Genomic DNA, 27569 nt, shown 5'->3' on the forward strand with positions numbered 1-27569 from the left:
ACGGCACTGAGCTGTGGGGCCGAGCATCAGATTTTGACCGTGCCTTTCGAATGCAGAAGCGCGCAGTGCGAGGCATGCTGGGTATCCGCAGTGACGAATCAGTCCGCGACCACTTCAAAAACCTACGCATTCTAACACTACCAAGCTTAGTAATCCTCCAAATTGCAACCTTTACCCACACAAATATAAATAAATTTAAACGCAAAGGCATAGTAACATCACATAACTTACGAAGCAACGCACATCGAGACCGTCTAGTCGCACCGCTTCACAAACTCACAAGGTCAGAGCAGTCTGTGTACGTCATAGGCCCAGCGATATACAACCGCCTCCCAGATAACATAAGAGATGCACCATCTCACCAATCCTTTAAAAGTAATTTGGAATCGTGGCTACTCACAAAAACCTTTTATACTCTTAATGAAATGATGGAATTGCCACTGACTATGTAATAATTTTATCTTTTTTTTTACTCAGAAAAACTGACATTACTATGCTGTGTATATTTCGTACTTATGTACCTACTCTGTAATGTGGAATTTGTATGTTTATTGTACAAAACTGTATTTGACGTGTATCAGTATGCTACCAATAAAGATTATCTTATCTTATCAGATGGACAGAGGAGTCTTAGTAATAGGGTCCCGTTTTTACCCTTTGGGTACGGAACCCTAAAAAAGAACTTACTCACTAAACACTTAAAGCTAGTTTGTTTAGTGCCTTGTTCACTCTTTAAATCCTGGTTTTATGGCATTTAAATTAAGCAATCATGTTTTTTGTAGTAGTTATAAAACTCTGTCTACAATGGGTCATCTACCAAGCACAATAATATAATATGGTGCAAGAGTTCTAACAAACTGTACTACTATTTAGTACTACTAGCTAGAAACAGGGTAAAATAGTAGTACAGTTTATTGCACCATATTATATTATATTACATTATTATTATATTATTATATTATGTGCTTGGTAGATGGCCCATTGTGGACAGAGCTTTATAACTACCACAAAAATGCATGTTTGGATTATTTAAATGTCATAAAACCAGGATTTAAAGAGTGAACAAGGCACAAAACAAAATATATGCTTGTTTACAGAAATTCCAACAAACGGATTTACCTACATTTTGATCTTATGACCAAATTTTCAATAACACTTTTAAATGATTCTTGGTTACAGTTTCACTAGACTTATATGCATATAACTATGGATGTAAATGCGTCGAAATATCGGGAGCTCGACAAAAATACAAAAGGTAATCACGGTCCATATACCCGTTGATAAAAGACTAGCCAAAGTTTCAATTTTGATTAAAGAGATCTGAAAATAATTATACAAACAAAACTATTAAATCCAATAGCTATTACTACACTTATCACTATCAACAGTGATGTAATTAACTTTGTTTTTATAACCCATTTAATACTAAGTACCCAAGAAACTTCAATACAATAACCTGATAATAGCATTTATCATGAATGTCTTTAAGGCGGTTCCATAGGTTTGCCGCTGTCACTGTCACATTTCGCAAGAAAGAACGGAAAAGATCATGCGCGCCAAGTGTCAATTTTGATCGAATTTTGTCGATTTTTATTTATTTTAAAAACCTTCTTACAATATCAAAATTCGAAAGCTATCAAATTACTATTTAAGCTAATATTGTTTTTTCTTCTTTATTTGCTTATAGTATCACATAATAAATAACCGAGTAAAGTTTGATTAAAAGCACAGAATAACTAATAGTACTACCGTACAGAAAATTCACTCCTTCACAAAAGCCAGATTTAAGTATAAAATTTAAAAGTCCGAGTTAGAGAGAGTTAGTTTGGGAATTAATTGTATCGAGCGAAGTGTCATAGTTCGTGTATCGGAAGCTATGTTATTAAAGACAATATAGTCAAGAACTACAAATATTTTTTCCACGTCTACGAATATCAACGCCCCTTATAAAAACATGATCATATAAGGAAATTTTTCGCCTTCTGGCTCAGGGAACCGCCTTAAGGTGCGTTGGGGGAACTTCGAAAGTAAGGTAATTTTGAAAATGGAAAATATATATTGAACTAAAAGCACTTTCTACTAGACTAGAGATGCACCGGATATTCGGTTACTATCCGGTATACGATCTATCCTTTTTTTAATATCCGGCCGGATACCGGACAGTAACCGCTTGATTACGGAGTAAATAGATTGGACTAAAGAAACAGTCACGGTCATAATCGTACTCGTTTATTATTTAAAAAAAAATTAAACATTCCACTCAGTTGCACGTTGCACGCGCACTCATTTAGAACCTAGATATGAGTCCGCGCGAACGTTCCCCACCCCATTTTTTACACCCTTATGGGATGATTTCGGGGATAAAAATTATTCTGTATCCGTCCCCACCATACCAAGTTTCACCTAAATCGGTTTCGCGGTTATTCATTCCCCATACAAATTTCGACCCCCTTGAGGGGTGAGTTCTTGGATAAAAGTATCCTATGTCGTTCACTGGCACTCAAACTATCTGTATACCAAATTTCAACTAAATTGGTTCAGCGGTTTAAGCGTGAAGAGGTAACAGACAGACAGGCAGACAGACAGACAGAGCCAGACAGACACACTTTCGCATTTATAATATTAGGTATGGATTATGTATTATTTGCTTCACAATATAAAATGAATGACAGTATAGGTACCTATAATGTATTAATAAGTCAATATTAAATTAAGATTGTTATGATTGGCTTAAACAATCAAAAATTATGTAAACTGACTTTGGTGTTACAGATAATGCATGTAAAATGGAGACAAATAAAAATAAAATGATTTTATATTAAGGACTAAAGGACAAAAACACTGTCACAAAGCTGCTATAGGTATTTTAAAAATTTAATTATTTAGTAGGTACATTAAAATTTAATTCAACACACAAAACCAAGTCAGCAAAGACTGTGAGTTGATACCTCCTTGCATTGCAGGTAATGATTCTAGTTATGAAAAAACCGGCTAAGTGCGAGTCGGACTCGCGGGGTTCCGTACCATTACACAAAAAACAGCAAAAAAATCAAATTTGCTGTATGGGAATTACTTAAATATTTATTTTATTGTATTTAGTATTTGTTGTTATAGCGGCAACAGAAATACATCATCCGTGAAAATTTCAACTGTCTAGCTATCACGGTTCATGAGACACAGCCTAGTGACAGACAGACAGACAGCGGAGTCTTAATAGGGTCCCGTTTTTACCCTTTGGGTACGGAACCCTAAAAACTGTATGCATTTATCATTTTACCTAACCTCTAGGTTTGTATAGAAAAAAAATAATTGTTGTTGTGGGTTGTGTAGTAACCAACCATAACAAATCAGCAAAATAACTCACTTTTAAAACTACCTAGCAAAAATACTTACAAAATCACCCAGCTTGAATGTGGCCTTAAATGCCATGCTAGCCTCAGCAGACAGGTCTTTCATGGCATCCTCGATCTGCGACTTGTTCAGCGGGCCATCGCTCACTACGCCCTTGCCGTTGCACTTTATGTCCAAACTAGTGCCCGGGGACGTACCCAGAATAATAAACGAGTCTTCCTCAATTGTCTCAGGATTCAAGGACATTTTCACACATTTAACTGCAATTTATAAACGTGCATATTATATGTATGTAGCACATATACGATAAATTCAATGCCGTAGATAATGATCGATGAATAATCGCTCAGTTCGGATAAACAAATTTGAATGAATTCAGAATTGCGACACATTTACATACAAACCGGCGTATCAAATTCAACAGTAACGAGGCGTTATTGAACACCTAAGACACCAATGAAGAGTTATGAGGTTATTATTAAAATTCTAGTGCAAGAATATTTTTATGAGCCTAAAAATAAATTGTGAAACGCTTACCCACTTGACATTTTTTATTTAGTTATTGATGAATGTCTAGACTTACCGGTGGTTTTCGGTAAATAAATGCGGACTGAGAATAATAGTCGACACTTTCTTCCAATCTGGTTTGAAATGCACTAGAAATACTAGAATATTTTTATTAATGCCGCAAAATTCACAAAAAGTAATCAACATTTATTAGTACGGAGCGGAAATTCCGAGAATGACGTGCCGCGGGGAAACCACAGAGTGGTAAAAAAAATGCAAACAAACAAGTTGCCCGTTCATTAGATAAAAATCTGAATAATCGATTCAAAGAAATCGATTACTGACGCCTGCATTTTTTTATGGTGACAACACTGATTTTGACAGCTAGCTGCACTGTCAGTGTCAACGTCAAATCAAATCCTATACCTCGCTTTGTCCAATCAGATCAGATCAGTCAGTTTTCTCGCAACCAGCTGGTTCGTATCAAGTACAAACAATTACACTTTTGTATATTTTTAAAAGAAATGTCCAACGAGAACACTTTGGATTTACACTACGTACACCAAAGCTTCCAACGAAGCCTAAAAGAAGACGACGACGTTGTTGTAGAAGCTTATATTGATGGATACAATGAACTAGTCAAGTAAGCAAATTTCTTTATTATGAAACGTTGTAGTTGGTTTACTTATAAAATATTAATGAGAATAATTGTTTAGGTTCTTAAATCTCATCGGTTCGGTGTTCTCATTCGTGAGCAGCGACGTAAAAAGTAAAATTAAGGTGATAGAGAAACATAAGGATGGTGAAGATGCAGTGTACTATGATTCTTTTAAGAAAATGATGAAGTACGAGAAGGAAACAAACTTACACGAGAAAAGCGGGTTCGTCTCTGGGTCTAGGACGATGCTGAGGCTCCACAGAGGTCTAGGTCAGTACTTTTTCTATTTTGTATGTTTCTATTTAATTATTTTGACTGACTTTTACTGTTTACTCTTTTTATTTATAGAAAGTGTTTTTATACACAATGACTTTTTACTGTTTTATTTTCTTTCGATTATTTATTTTAGTATTTTATTTTTTAGATTATTTATTTTAGTATTTTATTGTTTAGATTAGGCCTTTGCCCAGCAGTGGGACACCAAAATAGGCTAATATAAAAAAAAATTAGATTATTATTCTTTATTAAATTTGATTCGTAATTATTATTATTGATATTGTGTTGCGAAGATCTTTTTGTGAATGCCTTTTATTGTGACATGTAAAATATAATGTAAGTACATTTTCAATGTGACATAAATGAATCTAATCTAATCTATTACATTGTCATTGTTTCATGAGATACTAGGTTTCAGAAATAATTTATTTGCAAGATAACAGGTGAATTGGAGTAATAATCTTAGATAACTGACATCATTTTGGCCATGAAATAACATTAACTACATTTTCCTTGTTTGATAAGAATGAGGTTTTATGACTGTGGAATTAGGGCTATTTTTGAATAACTGTGACATATTAATATTTATGTTGTGATTGTTTACGAAAATATTTATTTTTGTCACAAATAGCATAAAATAATTACATATAGGTGGGAAAAACATAGTGTTACCACAAAGACGATCAGTCTGGCCTAGTGGGTAGTGACTACAGGGTTCGAAAGGATAATTATCAATGATAGTTACCTTGATAATTATCGTGATTTTTATGCCTGATAAGTGATAATTATCGATTTGATAATAACCTAAAATTTACAAAGATTCTAAGACAACATTTTAAAATTTACTAAAGAATTCAAAGAAAGAACCATCCATACCTGGGATAATTATCCGATATTTATCGGATTATTATCGCGATAATTTTCAAAGACTATAATTATCTCGATAATATCGAACCCTGAGTGACTAGTGACCCTGCCTATGAAGCCGATGGTCCTGGGTAGAGACGCCATTTAGCATTAAGTCGACCATTTGTACATTGTTGTATATATTTTATGCAAAGATGAAATAAATAAAAAAACACTATCATAATAAAGGAATATATTGTAGTTGTATAGTCAATAAACTAACCCAGCAGTTAGGTGTAGGTGTGTGTGTGAGTTTGGTCATTAACATGTTCATGGTTATTGAACACACACAATAGAAATGACAATGTACCACCATGTACTCTATGAATGTGATAAGTGGACGCCATAATCAAAGATAGATATAACTCCGTAATAGATGGATGCAGTCTAAGGAAGAAACGTGCCTCGAAAATCACGAAAATTTGATTCTCGATCAGATGGCGCCACTACCTTTGGCCTACTCTCGGATAGATGGCGTTGACGGTTTCGTTTGTTATTTAACAATTTTAACGCATATCAGTTAAAGAACATGGGTCAAAATCATAAAAATTATTAATGCAAATAAAAAAAATCATTTAGTCATATTTTAATACATTTTATCGTATTTTTATAAATCTTCATTTTTAGTTTTAAAGTGTGTCGATAGATGGCAATGAATTTACTACTGTGGTTACAAAATTTACTATGACAGTACCGCTTCTACCGCTCTATCCTATTATATCCTCTTTGCCATAATGGAGCTTGTGGAATGCATTAGGGTTATTCAACAGCAGAGTGAATCACCATTTTGATTGCATTCCTTTTATTCTTTTGTAGTTCCAGAGGAGGCAGTAGTAGTACATGCGGGTGAATATGAAAAACCGGACAAGTGCGAGTCTGACTCGCCGACCGAGGGTTCCATACTTTTTAGTATTTTTTGTTATAGCGGCAACAGAAATACATCATCTGTGAAAATTTCGACTAGCTATCACGGTTTATGAGATACAGCCTGGTGACAGACAGGCAGGCGGACAGAGAAGTCTTAGTAATAGGGTCCCGTTTTTACCCTTTGGGTACGGAACCCTAAAAACAATAAAAAGAGAAAAAAAAATTCGTACATTATATGGGACTGTCTGTCTGTCTGTCACCAGGCTGTATCTTATGAACCGTGATAGCAGGACAGTTGAAATTTTACCCTCGGTGGGCGAGTCCGACTCGCACTTGTCCGGTTTTATTTATTATTAAATGTAGTTTGTCTCTAAGTTTTGATCAATTACAAAGTCATTAATTTTGAGTCAACTAATTGTGTCAATAGCTACGAAGATTTATATTTACTCATATGATATTAATTTGGGTCAAGTCAATTGAAAACAAATGACTCAATATTCCGTCAACACATACCTATCAAGCTAATTTATCTTTTGTGGGATGCTTTGAAACTTTGCCAGGGGTTTTTCTAAATTGTTAACGTGAAAAACCACGTCAGACTGTTTGTATTTTTAGTGAATAAAATTAGATGAAACTATACTAAGTCATCTTAGTCATCAAAACATAAATAATATTCAAATTACAATAAAGACTAAGAGCCGTAACGCACTGTCGACTAGTCGCCTTCGTGCAATAGAGATAGCAACAGGCGAGTCAGTGTACTAAAACCCTTAAAAATGTTTTCCTCCTTTCTCCTCCATCCTTATGTTTATAGCATTCTTTTGACTGTCCTTTGTTTCAGACTTTATAAGACTGTTCCTCAAAAAGCTAGGCGAGTCGGACGACACAGTCAACACATGTACAGAATGCCAGAACGCGTATAACTCAACGCTCGCTGAGTTTCATCCGTGGTATATCCGGAAAGCGGCCACACTAGCGATGCACGCGTTACCCAACCGGCCGGACTTACTTAAGAAGGTAACCTTACATATTAAACAAATGTACAGAATGCCATAACGCGTACAACTCAACGCTCGCTGAGCTCCATCCGTATTACATCCGAAAAGCGGCCACTAGCGATGCACGCGTTGCCCAACCGGCCGTTACTTAAGAAGGTAACCTTACATATTAAACAAATGTACAGAATGCCATAACGCGTACAACTCAACGCTCGCTGAGTTCCATCCGCATTACATCCGAAAAACGGCCACACTAGCGATGCACGCGTTACCCAACCGGCCGGACTTACTTAAGAAGGTAACCTTACATATTAAACAAATGTACAGAATGCCATAACGCGTACAACTCAACGCTCGCTGAGTTCCATCCGTATTACATCCAAAAAGCGGCCATACTAGCAATGCACGCGTTGCCCAACCGGCCGGACTTACTTAAGAAGGTAACCTTACATATTAAACAAATGTACAGAATGCCATAACGCGTACAACTCAACGCTCGCTGAGTTCCATCCGTATTACATCCGAAAAGCGGCTACACTAGCGATGCACGCGTTGCCCAATCGGCCGGACTTAGTAAAGGTAAACTAACATATTTTTAAACCCATACCTATAGAGAATGCGAAACTACAACTTAACGCTTGCTGAATCAATGCCTAATACATTACTACTACTTTAGTCATGATTAAAGTACTAAAACAAAATAAAAAACGGTTAAGTAAGTACCATAATACCACCCAACTATATAGTACAACAGCTCCCAACTTTGGTCCAAAATGAACTCAAATAATATCATCGTTCAAGTATGACAGTTATTTGAATGTCGCGGTGTGGTTCTATGGTAAAATATTTTCATAAGTGTAAGAAAAAACATACAAAACCACAAAGAATATTTATATTTATTCATGTACCTACTTATTAAACTTGTGAACCATAGTACTGGACTGCAGTTAGGTGGTCTTAGGGTACCTAAGTGTGAACGTGCCTATTAGAACCTATATTAGAACGTGTATATTGTAGGTACGTAGTTACGTACCGTCCCTACCGTACCGTACAATAAAGTGCATCTAATCTAACAACATTCAACAATACGGAAACTGAAATCGTGACCAACCTTTTATTTATTTAATCTTTATTGCACAAAAGAAAACCTTACAGTACAAAAGGCGGACTTAATGCCATAAGGCATTCTCTACCAGTCAACCTTAAGGCTAAGCAGAGACATTGTGGGCGGTGCTACAAATACAACAGCAAAAATAAAATAAAAATAACATATAATCACATATATACAAATATAATATACATAATTATATACTATATATAATATATATATAAATAACGACGAGACTCATTATGAAACTAATAAAAATACACTAAGAAACACTTTATCGTATTAATGAAAACACCGTGTTACAATTTGAAAACCTTATTATAATGAGATACGGTCTATTTTTAAATGCAATGCTCGTGCACACTTTACGCTATATTATCGAGGAATCTGGTCAACCTTGGAATAGTTCGAAGGCATAGATATAGCAAGCTTAGAAGTAGTCATTATACTTAGACATAATGTTACTGTTACCTTTTATGACTTAGGATTAGGACTAGTGATGTCCCGAATAGTGGTTTTGGCCGAATATTTGGCGACCGAATATTCGGCATGACATGCGATCATTTTGAGTCACAATTATTATGAAAACTGTTCGCCAACAAAGCACAACGTTTGCTAAGATTTTTTTTTGTTGGACGTGATATTTTATATGATAAAAATAAAATATTTTGTAATACACTTAACGCGAAAATCGAAATTTCGTTATCTGCCTCTCTATCGATCGAATAGGGTTTCAGAAACCGAACTTTCGATTTTCGTGTTTGGCGGTAGGCCCTGTGATTGTGCTAGTGACGCCCTCTACGCAGCGTTTTGCGTAATATTCCCTATTGTTGTATGTTAGTAGTACCGTCCTGTATTTCGAAGTAAACAACAAAATTGTGACACATTTATTTATTATATCGCACGTATGGCGATCTCTCATGTTGATAACACTTATACTGGCTGATAAGATATATGGCAGTAAATTGAATATAGTGCTTCTGATTATCGGACACAGTAAAGTTGTAAACCCCAAGCCAGGCGCAAATTTCGTCAGTCATCGCCTCCCGGGCGAAAACTCATAGCGGTTAACGGCTATGTATGATGAACCCTCGTGAATTTCAGCTGCCGCTGCGTTGGTGGGTTGTGAAATGGCAGCCACCGAAACGTGTAACACGGTCTTTCCACCGCGATACAACAGGCTGACGATTTGTTTTATTAACAATAGCATATAAACTATTATCTGACAAAGTATCAAGCGGGAGGCGATGACAAAAAAAATTTTATAGACTTTATTTGCTGCCAATCCTCAACCCACCAACGGAGCGGCAGCTGACGTTCACGGGGGTTCATCATACATAGCCGTTAATCACTATACGAGTTTTCGCCCAGGAGGCGATTGGTCATGGACATCTGTTCCTGGCCTGTGGTCTATTAATGCTAATTAAAGGAGCCGCAACCGAAAAAGCGAAAGTACACTGGGTGAATAGAAATAATTTATTATTTATTACAAAAAGTTATACCAGCATAACAGTGAAAAAGAACAATTTCTTCCGTGCTAGAAGGGATCAAAGTAACACGTTTCTGTTCTAGGACACTATTTTATCATTTTTTTTGCACAATTTTTTTAGCTTAAATAATGTTTTTAAACATCATAATTATTTCATAGGTTATGTGAAAAGCAGTATGTGCCACATGACATGACAGCAAATTATTTCCATCTTGGGCGTAACACACTTAAATCCCTCACTAAGCTCAGGATTTTACTTGAGATTCCTCGCCACTCTCGGGATTCTATTATAAAATCCTTCTAGTCGTTTAGGATCCAATGTACGCCCTCGCCGTAAATATGTCATTTTGCTCCCTTGACACAATCTACTATTCCGGTGCCCATGACAGAAATGAGTTTAAAACGTTAAGCGCTCGGACGGTAGGAGAGTTCCTGTGCGAGACTGTACGCGTTCTCGGGACAGCGATCAGATTTGTATTTCGCGGCCTAATGCTGGGGCCATACTAACGGGAAATGGCGGCAAACGCGTTAATTATCGCGTTAAATTGACGTTTTTCATACGGCCACACTGGGATTATCGCGATAATCAACGGCGTTTCCCGTTAAAGCCGTAACACACTACCGCACCGCACCAAGGTCACGGTGCGCGAAATATCTCTTTCTCGTTCTCACTTATGGGTGCGGCGCATCAAGATCGCGTCGCGTTGCGGTGCGATAGTGTGTTGCGGCTATTAGTGTGGCCCCGGCATAAGAATAATAGGTATCAGTCAGACTATCATAAACCTGAAAGCGTATAAATTTAAAATTTATATATTTTTTCGTGTAAATGACTCTTTATTTCTTGCCACAGATCTTCGGGTCAGAAGACAGCCTCACAGCGGCGCTGGTGATCCTACCACAAACCCTGTCATCGTGCGACGAAGTGTACAACCGCGTGGAACAGCTCTACACAGACTTCGACTTCCACGGCCTACCTTAATGTTGCCAGGTGAAAATATTCGAGACATTGCCAGATGAAAAAGTGATATTAAAGTTAGGGTACGTTCAGGATTATGTTTTTATAAGTATTACTCAATTCCTAAAGCGGTTTACAGTTAAATATTTGTTTTTCAAACTTCAGACACCTTTGTTTGAAGGTTGCATGTATACAAAAAGAGCTAGAAGCCCCTTTAAGCTTACTTTTAGTAGTGACAAAGTGTGAAAATGCTATTATAAACGTCTATGGTGGCATTGCCACACTCTTTCACTGCTTAACCTAGATACAAGATACTAGAGTTAGACCAAGATAACTCTGCAACGATTTTGACAGCACAGACTGCAAGTGTTATTTATACGTCATAATTTCATAGAATGTTGGTTCCTCACTTTTCTGTCGCAAAGTGCAAATTGCTGTTATTCTCTTAATATTTTAATAATTGTTAATTTTTATTTATTAATAGCTCAAGTCTAAATGTCAAACTGTACCTACATTGTATGACCTAAGATACTGTGGTATAAGCTGTGGTTACCTATAATTGGACAAACATCTAACCTCAATGTTATGTTGGTGGTTTTTTTTTTTTTTTTTTTAATCTGGTTTTTATGGAGGCTTTGGACACTCTAGGTGAACATGTCAGCCTCATGGGTGCTATCATAGTTCCCTACTCAAGGGAGAGGTCAATAAAGTGGTAAACACTGATTGCTTTGTCCGATATAGGTTCTGACAACCAACAATTGATCTGTCCATTGTGCATGGAGCCCAGACTACCAAAAATTCTTTTTCTCAAGTCCGAATTCCGGACGCATTCCAACAACACGTGAGACAAGTCATCAGTCTTCTGACAGTTTGCACACAGTGGTGACGATTTAACACCCATCATGCACAGAAATTTGTTTGTAGGGATGTGTCCGGACCGGACTCGGAAAGCTGAGACTAACACTTTTCTAGAGAGGTTAGCAGAATCAAACCAGGGTATCCACAAGGGTCTAATCCCAAATAATAATAAAAAAATAAGTTTGATTTCACATTTAAAATAACACAGTTTGGGCTATCAAAATCGCAGCAGACTTATCTTTGCCTAACTCTAGCATGGTCAGACTCTAAAAGAAATGGACCAATAAAAAATGACCAATAGAAAAAGAGAGAAAAAAACCCATAATGCTAGCGGTCTGGACACTGAGGGACAGCTATATAATTAACTATGCGAGTGCGATAGAGGTAGGAAGAGGCGCGTGTACGAAATTCCTTGTGTCACGTGTCCTTTCTTTACTCGCTGGTCGCTTTTAATTAATATCGGACATTAGTTAAGAGTCCCCGACAAGCTCGACCGAATTGCACCTTTTCATACAAACGTAGTTCCGCTCTCATTTTAAAACTACGTTTTGCATTGTAATGAAACTTTGCACATACATTGACATGAGGTATATCTAGGTCTATAATTAGTTTTATATAGCTCCAGTTCATAAAACAAACGAAATAGAGCAAAAACAAGTTTTGTATGAAAAACTTAGATTAGCTATTTTTTTAACTATGGTATCTGAAGCTATATAAACTAATTACAGACATAGATATACCTTATCCTATTGTAAGTACAAAGTTTCAGAGCAATCTAGCTAGTCGTTTTAAAATTAGAGCGGAACTACGTTTGTATGGAAGAACCAAGCTTGCCGGGGACCCTTAATACGAGGCTGACGTATTTTATATTAGGGATTGAGATTCAGTAAGATATGATATCTGCGTCAATGTTTATATTTTGTAGCATAATAAATAAATCAATATTATCAGTAAGTATAGCGTTTCATACACTTTTATATTATTCTAATATTTTGTAAGAATCAATTAATATGTGTTCAAATCCGATATTTGCTATACTATACACAAAGTACAGTCAAGGGCATAAATATATATGCATTCCCAAAGTTTCAAAAATATGTGTACACTTACACCTTAGACAATAAAGTCGTGTTCACATATTTTTGAGCCATTTGTCTGGATCGATATTTTTGCCTTCGACTGTGCATTATTTTATTTTAAAGTGCGATTTAAAACAATTTTGTAATTAACAACGAATATTAGCCATTCGTCGTTGAATTAAGTCGCTATGTTTATTTTGAAATAATAATGACGTAACATTTAAGTAATTCTAAAGGTTTTGTTTTTTACCTAATGGTTCAGTAGCAAATTTTGCAACGACAACTCAAATTATGTTATACATACTAATATTTACATTTATAATTTTGATCTCGTAGAAATCGATTTAATATATCCGTTATAAAAATTACAAATGTATGAATTTGAATGCAAATACTTAGATACTGTTATTTCACAGTTATTTCACATAATGTCAAATGAACTAACCAGCTACATAAATGTGGTATTTTCTATAAAAAGGGACCTTATTGTCGATGGCGCTTACGCCATTATAAACGATGCTCCGATATAAATACAATGCCGCGCGATGCTGTGCGGCGTAAGCGCCATCGACAATAAGGTCCCTTTTCATATAAAATGCCCCAAATTATTTAGAAAGAAAATGTCTATAAGGTATCGATCACACTAAAGCTGAAAAACGCAGTCCATTGATTTTGCAGCAAAATGTATGCCGAAACATAAAACTCGTTACGCTATAGCACGGTTCGTATGGTCGGTCCTTTATTTACTCAAAGATTGTATAGTCTGCATCTTCTAGCTTCTATAAGCGGACGCACTTGCGAGACTGAAACCGCAAAAAAATAATCGCTGTGCGTTCTAAGCAATCTTATGCAATATTTGATTTTCCTGTCCTTAAAGAGTTTTTTCAACACACTTTCACAAAACGACGTTTTTATTCCACCGATTTTTGGCTCATAATCCATAATATTAAACACGCGTGCTTTTTCAGTATATTATAACACTCGTGCTTTTTCATTATATTGTCCGACTGAGTTAAGAAGGTAACTGATTGCTAATAATATGCATGGAAACGGAGCCTTCTTTAATTGGTCGGACTGGCGGGCACCGGCGCGCCCGACCGCCTGCCGCGGCCCGGCCGGCCCGTATGACAGATTTTAGACTTTTGCTAACTGTTTTAACAATTAAAATTTGTTTAATATGTGTTTCTTTTTTGTGTGCAAGTGTGTTGAAAAACGTCGTATGAAACGCGTGTGCATTGGTTATTACACACATTGGCTTTCTTATTGCGCGCTCGCTTAGAGCTCGCGCGCACAATATCGCCTCGTGTGTAATGACCAACTTAGCACACTTGTATCACAATGTACTAATTATAACGTAAAAAGTAAAAAAAAGACGTAAATTTTGAAGCTCAATTTGTAACTATTGCTCACATCGACGTGGACAGTAGATTTTGTACACCTTTGACTAATACTAATACTAGATCACTCGCTTGGAATAAACAGCTATTTTATACTTGTATATTGGTTTGTAAGCAAATGCTGTTGTTATTGTATTAGACTTAGAATAAATTTTAAAGTGGAAAAATTACTGCCTTGGGTGAGAATTGAACTCACGGCCTTTGGATCGATACTCCACCGCTCTGCCAACTGAGCCACCAAGACCTCATCCATAGTCAGCGAATCTTTCCACTATATGGGTCTAGGGGACCCTAGCGACATCTACCGTAAGAGCGTCACATTTCTTAAACGGCCACCGGAGTTCCGGCATATTGGAAATTGCTATGCAAGTTGTTATTGTATTAGTAGAATTATAAAGTTTGTACGTAAAATTAGAAACAGACAAATTATAAGGACTTTTTAAGGCCCATGGGCCATATATGGACATGATTTTTGAAAATGCGTATTTGTTTTGCTATCGTGTTAAAATTACTAATAACCTACTATTTTTTGTAGTGGTCTTTATGGTATTTTTTTTTGTAAAGTTATAATAATATTCCTGCTAAGCATTTTAAGTTATTGCGAAAGTGAATAAATGAAATCATGGGCTAGCTAATAATAATTACTTTAGTTAGATTGTAATAAATATGATATATTTTGTAATTACCAAAGTAAAGTTGCTTTGTAACGCTAATTATTAAATAATTAAATTATGAGGCTATAATGTATCAACTCTGTGCTATTAATTCGTCCCTTACTGTTGTTTAAGGCCCGGGCCCCATTTTATTAAGCTACAAGTTACAGTTTTATAAGTCTAAGCCGGCAACACCGGTAAAAACGGCGCTCATGAGCAACCCTACCGCGAAAAACGAATTTTCTTTATCTGCCTCTCTATCGCGCGAATATGCAAGAGCGATAGAGAAGTGGATAACGTTTTTTGAATTTTCTATTTCGACGGTAGACCCTTCGGATCCTATGTGCTTTGTACTTTAAAGTCAAACAAAGTTATAAATACCAAATCAAAATTAAAAATTGTATTAGTTATTATAATTATAACGTTCATTTGTAGGCATTCCAAAGGCATTCCTCTAGAGTGAACATATATCTTTGTAAAAGGACTATAAACTTGCACCATCCCACTAACCCGGGGTTAACAGGTTAAACCGTTAACCCAATGTCAAATTATATTGGTAACTATGGTAACTCCAGGTTAACCCCGGGTTAGTGAATGGTGCAAGTGGCACTTTACGTATCAACTTGCCATTTTCGATATAAGTACATTAAGTATACTTTGTATTTTCGTATATTTTTGTATATGTACGTACGTTATCTGTGTTTAGTGATATACCTAATTGTAATAGTCTTAATTATATAAATAAACCGTGGCTAACCGTTACATTTTTGTTCAATAAATGATATGATATGGAAAAAAAATCCTAAGTTATCTCTCTGTGTGAGGTACTAAAGTAAGGACGCTAAACACGTAGAAGATAAGATTCATTTCTTGCCAAAACTGTGTACAATGATATCGCATGTCAAAATATACAAAAAAGTCCAACAGATTGCCCATTTCGGGCGTACAATATTAATAATAAACTAAAATTAACAACTTCAAAACAACAACAAAACAATTTTAACTCTCTATTTACTAGAAAATATTGATAAAAAATTTAGAATATAGAATTTTCGAAATTTTAAATTTCATATTCCTTCCTTCCTATGCCCATAATTAAATGGCTGTCCCGCCGATGATGCCGGCGGTCAAAGCCACTCTTTGAGCTTGGTGGTTGTCAATATGAAATTCTTCGTGGTTAGCGTTCTTACTTTAACAGCACCATTCTTATTGGTGGGCCTTATGTATAATAAAGTTTACAAACAGTGTGAAGAATGACATGTAAAACATTTCAATAGGGAATATTACGCAAAACTCTGCGTAGGGGCAGGCGTAGCTCACTCCGCGATTTGGTCGCGTCGCTACAAGTACATGCGGCCCACGCAGATTTTGGTGTCTAGCTATAGTAGTTGCCGCGCACCGCTACGGAACGGACGCCTGCTCGCTCTTGCGACACCTAGCGGTCATGTCTGTCGTAATAGACGCGTTTTGCTAGAGTGAACCTTCTGTACCAAGTACTATTATTTATTCTGTGGTAGGGGGCGCCACTAGCTTATACTGGGGGCCTACCGCGAAACTCGAACGTCGAAATTTCGTTATCTGCCTCTCTGTCACTCTTACATATTCGAGCGATAAAGAGGCAGATAACCAAATTTAGATTGTCGCGTTTCGCGATAGGCAGGTAAACAAACCGCCTTGATTTCTCAAAAAACAGTTTAAGGCATAGTATGTATGAGTAACTATGGTTTACGAGATGTAATAGTGCTGCTCTCTGACGGCAGAACATTGCAGTAATACTCCCTATTGATTTTAGTTAATCCTAAAATTATTTTGTTAACATATATGCTCTCGATCTTATAGCCCGTTTCAGTCGGTCACAATTTTTGAAAGACTAAACTGGCAACATTTGTGAGTCCTTATAACGCCACGCCTGTCGTGCGCGGCGCGTCATTCTGAACCTTGTCGCAATGCACGAAGGTTGATATTGGGCTGTAGCTGCGCGCGTCACGTTGACGTCTGGCGGTCAGGGCTAAATGCCCAGTTTCATTAGTCACTTCAATGTTGCTAGTTTAGATTAACCTTCCTATGTCTTATGAACTTCTACTTTTTTATCGATTTCTATCACATGTCCAATTTCCACTTAGATGTGAAACGTAACTGACAAGGTAGCATTTATCGACCAGTAACACGACAGGCGATAAACCACGACCATCCTATGCCCGATTTCGTCTCTAACTTGTGCTCATTAAGGCGTCCGCTGGCTGGTCCGGGTGCTCGGAGCGGGCGCACGCACGCGGGTGCCATCGTAGGTCAAATCCGTCGCACGCGTCCGCGCCTATTAGCAACGCTCATATTTTTCGTTAACCCGATCACCCGCTCCGTGCAAACGCGCCACCTAGCGGATGCGATATGTCTATGAAAGTTGCCGTGTGCGTAAAAAAGTATTGTTGTTATTTTTCTATGATACTGCTTTGTGTGGATGTACCTATTAGCTAATTATGAAATATAATATTATATATTTTGCCTACTTTGAAGTTTCTTTTAAGCGCCATCCAACCAAGAAGTCTATTTTTAGGGTTCCGTACCCAAAGAGTAAAAACGGGACCGTATTACTAAGACTCCTCTGTCCGTATGTCTGTCACCAGGCGTCTCATGAACCGTGGTAGCTAGACAGTTGAAATTTTCACAGAGGATGTATTTCTGTTGCCGCTATAACCATAGATTAGTATCTTATTACGCTATAACAACAAATACTAAAAAGTACGAAACCCTCGGTGGGCGAGTCCGACCGGTTTTTATTTAACTTCAATCAAAGATTTATTAATTGTATAAGATATGTAAAGTCTAAAACAAATTCGCGCTAAGAATTTGATAGCTAGTATGGATGGTTCCATACATTATGCTGCTTGTCAAAAGATGACGTTTTAATCGAGTTAAATTCAGTTGTCAATTTCAACCTTATGGTTATGGACGGTATAGAAAGGACGACAATCTCTTATGGCAGAACTATAGTTACCAGCTTTCAGCTGTAAATAATAACAATATAAGGCAACAAATAACTACAAAAAATTACGTAGGTTATTTTTGGTAGTATTTCGGTGTATGGTGGCGCCTCCTAATTACTGTTTTTTGATGGACACTTTTCGTACATAGAGATTTGGCTCCTTTATATAATCTCCATGCTTATGGTTAGCTATACGGCTATTGCGCCATCTAGTTCTGCTGTCAAATTCGGAGGCATATTTTTTTTCAATCTTGATATTTTTTTTATTTTTTTATGTGACACAATTGTGCGGTGGAACAAAACCGATATAATGCTCTTCTAGCTCTCTCTAACGCATGACTGCGTCTTGTAGTCTTGCGGTGTTAAGACCACAGAGTAAAGTAACATATGGAACTCCTACCTTTGATAGGGCTTGAGGTAAGTGGGATAAAGAAAACGATCATACTAACTAAAATCTGTAATTTATTCGAATTCTCCAAATAATATGAACATAAACGTATTGGATACCCAATAAATAAAAATTACAAACAAAGTCAACAACACAATGAACATACAGTAATTATTACATAATTATATTATTATTCACAGTTATTTTACACTATCACTTAATTGCTTAAAATTATATTTACCAATATATTAGATATAACAAAAGGCGTTAATAGTTAGTATATGTAACAAAGCTGCTAGCATCGAGATACAAAATCAATTTTATAACGTTTAGTTACGCGTTTTAGTATACAAAATGCCCTACTCCCATTTGTCCTTAACCATTTGTAACAAATGGGAAATATTTCGTCCCAGATGTCCCGAGTAAAAGATTGGAATAAGAGGATATTCCATGTCTGAAACGGCGTACTAATCTAGGAAACCCCCTTTGATAGGGTAACACTAATGAATGGTTTTTTAATAGGTTAACCCTAAGGGCGCGGGCACACTGGCGATTTTGAGAGCGAGTTGAAAGCGAGGCGAGCGCGCAACGATATCTCCGCGAGCACGCAACGATTTCGCTCCCATTCCAGTGTGACTGTACGCAGCGAAATCGTTGCTCGTTCGCGGAGATATCGATGCGCGCTCGAGGCGAGATCATTGCGCGCTCGCCTCGCTTTCAACTCGCTCGCAAATCGGCACTGTGCCCGCGCCCTAATAACGGGGTTGAGAATGCCAAATCCGTTATGTGCTTGATTTTTGTTTGACAAATAGTGAGGTACCTAGCAACAGAACACAAGGTAATTAATTTAATTAAAATCGTGCATATATTGGATTTGGCATTCTAAACGACTAAATTATAATTTTTCTAATTCATTATTTTGCCTGATGTAAATGGTAGGTACATATTTCTAAATGTACAAAAAAAAATATTTTTTTAACCCAGACTTGAGCAGTAATCATTATCTTAAAATAATTTGTTTTTACAAATACTGCTTAATTTATTTCTTACAGACTTAATATAACTTAAAGTTAAATATACATATCCTAAGCTTATTATAATTATTATAATATATTATATTCTTTGATAAGAAAACTACAGAGATTATTTCATAGACTGGGCTGACTACGGCAGAGCCCGATCCAATAATTAATATTAATTGATGGCATAAGGAACTTTTTTAATTGCTGCATTCATATGCTGGCAGCAATCGGCAAACTCACAGCAGCTGTAAGTATTCAAGATAACAAACGTTTATTGACAAACAACAATCGAAATAATATTGTCTTCGGTTACCGCGATAGTTACTCATGAAATAAAACTATGAAAACGGATTATATCGCGTATATTGAATTTATAATACATCCCGACGTTTCGAACTCTTTACAGCGTTCGTGGTCAACGGGTGACTGAGGAAAAATTACAAAATGCAAAAATACCCACATACTAAAATAATGAACAATCATAGACTACAAACTTTAAGGCTGGTTGTACATGCAAAATCGGTTCATAAGGCTAGTTATACACTATAATTATTTTTCAAGTAAAGATATATATATATACGCGATAAAAATAAACTATGCCGGCTCCAACCCTACACCACGGACCCGAGAAGATTTAATTCCCTCCTAAATTGTAGGAGGGTATCCCAATATGGGACCGGCAACAAACTCGGCGGGACACATCTTTTCAAAACATCAGAATGTCCAGCATCATCCAACACTACGGTCTCACAGTCTATGTCTCGCTTGCTCCTTTATCAGGTGGACTACAGGATCCCAAGCTGGTGGTAGAGAAAAGCCATCTTCCCTATTAAAGTTTGGATATTTCTTAATCTCAATGGCCTCGCGCAGCATTCTGGGTATGTAACGCTTCTCCTTGGCAAGAACCAGAGGCTTATCAAACTTGATTGAGTGATTGGCTTTATCCATGACATGCTCACAGACAGCAGACCTAGGTCGACGGTGCTTGACATCAGCTATGTGTTCCTTCACCCGAGTGGAAATGCTCCGTTTCGTCTGCCCGACATATGATAGGCCACACTCACAGTCCAGCCTGTACACTCCTGCAGTCTGTAGAGGGGTATTGCATTTTACAGGCCTCAGGAATTGTGACATCTTCTTCATTGGCTTGAAATATGTTTTTATAGAAGCACGCTTCAAGATGTGGCTGATCCTGTCCGTGACCCCCCTGACAAAAGGCAGAATGGCAGGCCTGCGCTCGACTGTGGGGATCTTAATGTGGGACCTCTGGTTGACCCGCGGTATCCTGAGCTCGTTTGCCTGGAGCGCGCGCCTGGCATGCTGGAGCTCCGCGGCCAGATGCTGGTCATCACATATCCTCTGGGCTCTCTGAAACAAAGATTTGCCTACTGTAACAAGTTGACTGGGATGGTGATGCGATTTGCCATTTAAGTACCTATCAGTATGAGTAGGTTTCCTATACACAGTGCGACCTAGGGTGTTATCAGGATTTCTTTTTACCAATACATCTAAGAAGGGGAGAGAACAGTCTTTTTCCAACTCCATAGTAAATTTTATTTTGCTATGGATGGAATTTAGGTGATCCAAGAAAGTTGAAACACTACTTTTTGGAAGTATAGTAAAAGTGTCATCTACGTATCTTTTAAATATCTTCGGTCGCACAGGAGCCAGTGAGAGTGCCCTCTCCTCGAAGTCCTCCATAAAGATGTCAGCGACTACTGGAGACACCGGAGACCCCATGGCCACGCCGTCGACTTGAAGATAGAATTCACCATTCCATAGCAAGTAGCCAGATGTAAGGCAATGTTCCAACAGCTTAGCATATTCCTCTGACATGTTCTGCTCACATAACCTCTTCTTGACAATTTCAATGCAGTCTTGTACCGGTAGGCTTGTAAATAGCGACTGGACGTCAAAACTGACCATGATCTCATCATCAGTCAATGTTAGGTCTTTAATCTCACCGATGAAATGGTAAGAATCCTTTGTATGCGTGCTAGTGTTACCACGTAATGCTGAGAGGGCTCCCGCGAGGTACTGAGCCAATTTATATGTGGATGCTCCCACATATAAATTGGCACATATAAATTACATCTGGCTACTTGCTATGGAATGGTGAATTCTATCTTCAAGTCGACGGCGTGGCCATGGGGTCTCCGGTGTCTCCAGTAGTCGCTGACATCTTTATGGAGGACTTCGAGGAGAGGGCACTCTCACTGGCTCCTGTGCGACCGAAGATATTTAAAAGATACGTAGATGACACTTTTACTATACTTCCAAAAAGTAGTGTTTCAACTTTCTTGGATCACCTAAATTCCATCCATAGCAAAATAAAATTTACTATGGAGTTGGAAAAAGACTGTTCTCTCCCCTTCTTAGATGTATTGGTAAAAAGAAATCCTGATAACACCCTAGGTCGCACTGTGTATAGGAAACCTACTCATACTGATAGGTACTTAAATGGCAAATCGCATCACCATCCCAGTCAACTTGTTACAGTAGGCAAATCTTTGTTTCAGAGAGCCCAGAGGATATGTGATGACCAGCATCTGGCCGCGGAGCTCCAGCATGCCAGGCGCGCGCTCCAGGCAAACGAGCTCAGGATACCGCGGGTCAACCAGAGGTCCCACATTAAGATCCCCACAGTCGAGCGCAGGCCTGCCATTCTGCCTTTTGTCAGGGGGGTCACGGACAGGATCAGCCACATCTTGAAGCGTGCTTCTATAAAAACATATTTCAAGCCAATGAAGAAGATGTCACAATTCCTGAGGCCTGTAAAATGCAATACCCCTCTACAGACTGCAGGAGTGTACAGGCTGGACTGTGAGTGTGGCCTATCATATGTCGGGCAGACGAAACGGAGCATTTCCACTCGGGTGAAGGAACACATAGCTGATGTCAAGCACCGTCGACCTAGGTCTGCTGTCTGTGAGCATGTCATGGATAAAGCCAATCACTCAATCAAGTTTGATAAGCCTCTGGTTCTTGCCAAGGAGAAGCGTTACATACCCAGAATGCTGCGCGAGGCCATTGAGATTAAGAAATATCCAAACTTTAATAGGGAAGATGGCTTTTCTCTACCACCAGCTTGGGATCCTGTAGTCCACCTGATAAAGGAGCAAGCGAGACATAGACTGTGAGACCGTAGTGTTGGATGATGCTGGACATTCTGATGTTTTGAAAAGATGTGTCCCGCCGAGTTTGTTGCCGGTCCCATATTGGGATACCCTCCTACAATTTAGGAGGGAATTAAATCTTCTCGGGTCCGTGGTGTAGGGTTGGAGCCGGCATAGTTTATTTTTATCGCGTATATATATATATCTTTACTTGAAAAATAATTATAGTGTATAACTAGCCTTATGAACCGATTTTGCATGTACAACCAGCCTTAAAGTTTGTAGTCTATGATTGTTCATTATTTTAGTATGTGGGTATTTTTGCATTTTGTAATTTTTCCTCAGTCACCCGTTGACCACGAACGCTGTAAAGAGTTCGAAACGTCGGGATGTATTATAAATTCAATATACGCGATATAATCCGTTTTCATAGTTTTATTTCATGAACAATCGAAATGTTAAATAAGTTTTTGGCAAAATTTCATTATTGCCTTCATTCTCGATAGATCCAAGATGGATCTAGTGAGAATTTTTTATTCGTTAGATCCAACTTCGGGCCGATGGATCTAATGAGAACTTTTTTTAGTAATAGATCCAGTTGAAATGATAAATGGATCTAGTGGGAATTTTTTTCATCGCAAGATCCAATTTTAACTTACGTTATTGTTTCAATCAGAAATTATTTATCTTGTTAATTCTAATTGAATTAAAGGATAGATAAATTAAATATGATGGATAATACCTTGCACTAGATGGTGCAGGCCTGCAGCAACGCATTATAATTTATGCACTACAAACAGCTGCTACGCATTCTTAAATATATAGTTGCCTAATAGAAAATCATTGTAAAAAAATCTCCGCCCTCAATCTAGGCTTTTTATATTTGCTTATTATCTGAGGGTTTTCTCTCGTCGTTCTATTTCAATCAATAGTGTACTGAGAAAACGGAGATAATCACAAAAAAAATGTTAGTAAACAGCAATGCAATTCTTAATTTATTCATGATATTTCCAATCGTGATTCTACACCCGTAAAGCCCCTTTTTGATTGGACGGTCACTGTTAAATGTGTGCTTTATACATTTTTGGTTATTTTTAGCATTTCATAAGCTACTGGATTTCGTAAAAAAATAACTAAATCTTACACGCTAGTCTAATTAATCACAATATATATAAGGTATCGAAATTATAAAGCCAAATAAATTTAATTTACTAAGCCTATGCAACGGTATATTGGCACTGATTCCATTGTTAGTACAATAAGGTCATAAACAATTTTAAAACAAAAGTTGGTATATCTGTGGTCCATAGTAAAAGTGTGCATACAAGATCTCACACAGATTAACAGAAAAGGTAGTACCTTTAAAACGCTTTTATAGCATTTAATTTTGATGGTCTCAATAGGTAGAGACGTGAATCTAAACATTCGTGCCATATCACATGTGTAAAAAGCGTCAAAACACATGATAAGTTTCTTAAGGCTTTATTTAAAAATTTAATTGTAACTTTTTTTTTTGAGGTTCCAAATTCAATAATAAAACTTAAGTCCTGGACTTAGGGATGCCTAACACTCTGAAGTATTTCAGCTTTACCCGAAAACACCTTAGTGATAAATACGCAAGATTTTTCTAATGGAATCAATTATTTCCCGCTTTCAAAACATATCAATTGAAATTCTAGCTATGTATTGCTTTGAAAGAGGTTAAATTTTTTACTAAAATTTGAGCAATAGCGATAACAAGGTTATTATGAATACCTAAAGATTATTCGATACAGTTGTTTTGTAAAAATTTCATTGCTTTACACGGTTTTTTTATTTATTAATAAAATAATAATAAATTCGTCATTATATTTGAACAATTTGTGGCATTAATCATGGTGGATGGATTTATTAATCTTAATCGTACAACTAGTTGTTAAACTATCGCCACTTTTATTTGGTGTAGAAATCGCTGCCCCAATATTCCAGGGTTCTATGTTACATTTTCAAGACAGTTGAAATTCGACTTAATGTCACTATAATAAAGTTCAAATTTCAGTTGTATAAAAGTGAAACATAGAACCCTGTAATATTGGGGCAGCGAAATGTTAATCTATTCCATCACAGTATTTTGTCGGATGTCGTTACTCAAGTTTATATTGCAGATTCCATGCTACTAATATGTCATTTTGTTTAATGAGTGTAAAGTGAGTTGCGAAATTGCATGGAGAAATTATGAATTAATTCATTGATAATGTTGCCACTCATTTTTACGGCTGATGGTACAATAAGTGGATTTGAAAAAGAAGGTAAAAAAATGTTATTCAGGTTTTATAACGAATGAATTATACAATGTCATAAAACTAGGTTACAAATAACTTACGTTCTTTTTTCGGTCAAGTTCAATACAGTGTGTCTCTGACCAGGGGCTTTAAATTCTGGGCTCGATGTATGAAAAAGCCAATTTTTTTTCGCGATTTCGGTGTTGGTCCCATAATAAAAGTAGCTCGGTTTAGGGAATAGAATCGAGCCCTGAATTTAAAGCTCCATTGTGAGAAACACCCTGTATATGTTGAAGAAATCGGAATGTCAAAAAGGTTATATTTGATCGAATTTAATAAGTGTTACTGGCAGAAAAGTCAACTAAGTCTACGGACGCGATATCGCTTTCATATAAAATTTGTGAAGTCAGAATTCCCCGGGACCTGGAAGTTTTCGGTGTCGACTACGACCGGGACTCGAGGGTTTGACGTTGAAGAACTGTATAATTTGAACGGTAACAACGTTACATTAGATGGAATCGAATCACAAATTGAAATATACCTTAATCTACACGTGTATGGTGTGGTCAGGCCTGCGGGGGCTCGTCGAGGGGGTTGGCGCGGGGCAGCTCGGCGCCCTCGTGCGGGGGCCGTGGCGGGGGCGCGGGCGGGGGCGGGCCGGAGCCCGAGGGGGCGGGGCGGGGGGCGGCGCCGCCCGAGGGGGCGGGGAGGGAGGAGGAGCCCGAGGAGCTCCGGCTTGACGAGCTGGATGAGTCGCCTGACTCCGCGCTCGTTGATTCCCTGCGAAAATAACCATGTCATTCCATTCCATGCATATACTTACGAATACGACCGTACCGTTTCGTACGACGCTCGAAGCGGTTAGGGCGCAAGTTAAAAGCAAGCCTCGGGCGGCTGTCATTCAAAACAAATTGATTTTGATCGAAAATAGTACATTATTGTCGAGGCTCGGAAGTAGCTACTTGCTGGCTGAGGATTCGTTTTAAACGGACGACCTTGGGAGTCCGTTTAATTAAATCCGAAGCCAGCAAGTAGCCTTCCAGCCGAGTCATAATATATAGTGCTTTTCTCAAAAATGGCGCAATAAATATAATATAAATATTCTACAGAAGCAACGTTCTTATGTATATATTTTCACAGAAAAAAGTAAAAAGATTTGCTTTGCCGCCTTTTTATTTTTAAATTAAAAATAGAAGTGTATTTTTCTGCTGAAAATACGCCAACCTATTTGAGACACCTAAATAGTCGCGGTACCAACATTATAATAATAAGTACTGATCATCTGTTTGGCTGTTTAATGGACCCATGCCTTCATTTGATATGGCCACTTCAACTTTTAAAAAGTTTGGAACTCGACAAATAATGGAATTTGTATGCAACATTGCAGTCCCGAAATCGAGACTGCAATGTTTTTAACTTTTTAATTTTTTGACTCACCATAAACTACGCACTTCGCGACCTACTTTTTAACCGGCAACGTCGACTTTGCCGTCCATTTTTGAGAAAATATTTTTCTCAAACTTGCAGTGAAATGTTGATTTAACTTACTTCAAATTAGGTCCGAAAATACTACGTATCCGGTGCGATGAGTGAAAATGGCATGTAAAGAAATTTCATACAGCCTTACACAGCTACGCCTATAAAGCAACCTTCTTTTGTTTTGAACAGCAGCCGCGCCCCGGCGGGTTGGTCAACGACACCTCCTCGTAACTCATGAGGCCCTGGTACCTGCTCCGCGCTAAATTCAATTTCTAGACAGTTTTTTTCACGAGTTTGGCCACCGTAGCCTATGGATATTTCAATGCAAGTTTGAGAAAATCACTATACAAATCTCGGACCAAAAACGGGGTTGCCGGCCGCGTATCCCTATCCAGTCTATATCTACTTGCCCTGCAATCCTTCGTTTCCCGGTCTCTATAGTAATGTACTATTTAATACTAGCTTTTATTACTACACTTTTCATCCAACGGGCAACTAACAAAACCCAAACATAATTAGGTTCCATTAATTTATCAATCTCAAAATTCGTGGCCACCTCCCATGTCCATCAACACAGCTCAAAAGTACCATAATGGGATGTAAATCTAATTTAGCTCGTAAGATTACACAACCATAAATACATTACAAGTTACGTAAAAGCTTGTAAAAATAGACTCACTTGTGGAAGCCGTTGGTCTGACACGTGTTGTAGGCACCGCAGTGTTGACACTTTAGCCCCACCACGTGAAATTTCACCGTCGATAACTGTAACATTACATTTTATTATAAACAAGTCACTATTTTGCAACAAATATTAGATCTGGAAGATAGTTTCGCATGTATAATTAGCAGGGCGACGCATACGCACCTTATGGCAATCCTTACAGAGTATAGTGGCCTTGTAGTCCGCGTACTCGGCCGGCATGGGCGTCGCCGCCACCTCCGAGTCCAGGTAACTCCATAACTATACATATAAAAACCTAATTCATTTTTAAATTCTACTCCAGCACTTCAATTTATCAATTAAACTAGCGACCCGCCCCGGTTCGCACGGGTAAACCTTAACAAATTATATACCTAAAACTTTCTCAAGAACCACTCTATTGATAGGTGTAGACCGCATGAAGATACTTATCTGTCAAACAGAAGGTTGTTTCTTTACCCCTTGGTAAAGGCCCAAAAATTCACCAAAGAAAATTCATACTATACAATAGCAGG

The 27569-nt window shown here is 37.6% G+C and overlaps 3 protein-coding genes across 6 annotated transcripts in view; 1 reads left to right on the plus strand and 2 right to left on the minus strand.

Moving 5' to 3' along the window:
- LOC134749775 (optineurin) overlaps positions 1 to 4112 on the minus strand; it is a 31352-nt gene extending 27240 nt beyond the window's left edge. For all 3 annotated transcript variants that reach the window (XM_063684812.1, XM_063684811.1, XM_063684810.1), the window contains exons 1-2: positions 3935 to 4112; positions 3394 to 3611 (exon numbers count right to left, since the gene is read on the minus strand). In XM_063684812.1, coding sequence (XP_063540882.1) covers positions 3394 to 3597 — 204 coding nt within the window. In that variant the 5' untranslated portion in view covers positions 3598 to 3611; positions 3935 to 4112. The remainder of the gene's footprint in view (positions 1 to 3393; positions 3612 to 3934) is intronic.
- Positions 4113 to 4327: 215 nt separating this feature from the next.
- LOC134749483 (ceramide-1-phosphate transfer protein) lies at positions 4328 to 11689 on the plus strand. The gene is made up of 4 exons (XM_063684422.1): positions 4328 to 4501; positions 4575 to 4786; positions 7407 to 7582; positions 11011 to 11689. Exons 1-4 carry the CDS (start codon positions 4383 to 4385, stop codon positions 11137 to 11139), a joined length of 636 nt encoding a protein of 211 aa, XP_063540492.1. The 5' UTR covers positions 4328 to 4382; the 3' UTR covers positions 11140 to 11689.
- Positions 11690 to 22863: 11174 nt separating this feature from the next.
- LOC134749479 (RING finger and CHY zinc finger domain-containing protein 1) overlaps positions 22864 to 27569 on the minus strand; it is a 105492-nt gene continuing 100786 nt past the window's right edge. Inside the window, exons 7-9 of one of the 2 annotated variants that reach the window (XM_063684418.1) lie at positions 27220 to 27315; positions 27031 to 27116; positions 22864 to 25652 (exon numbers count right to left, since the gene is read on the minus strand). In XM_063684418.1, the coding sequence (XP_063540488.1) occupies positions 25439 to 25652; positions 27031 to 27116; positions 27220 to 27315 (396 nt within the window). In that variant the 3' untranslated portion in view covers positions 22864 to 25438. The remainder of the gene's footprint in view (positions 25653 to 27030; positions 27117 to 27219; positions 27316 to 27569) is intronic. The other variant, XM_063684417.1, reaches the window with a different exon arrangement.

This window comes from Cydia strobilella, chromosome 18 (genome assembly GCF_947568885.1).
Source record: "Cydia strobilella chromosome 18, ilCydStro3.1, whole genome shotgun sequence".
Lineage (NCBI taxonomy): Eukaryota > Metazoa > Arthropoda > Insecta > Lepidoptera > Tortricidae > Cydia > Cydia strobilella.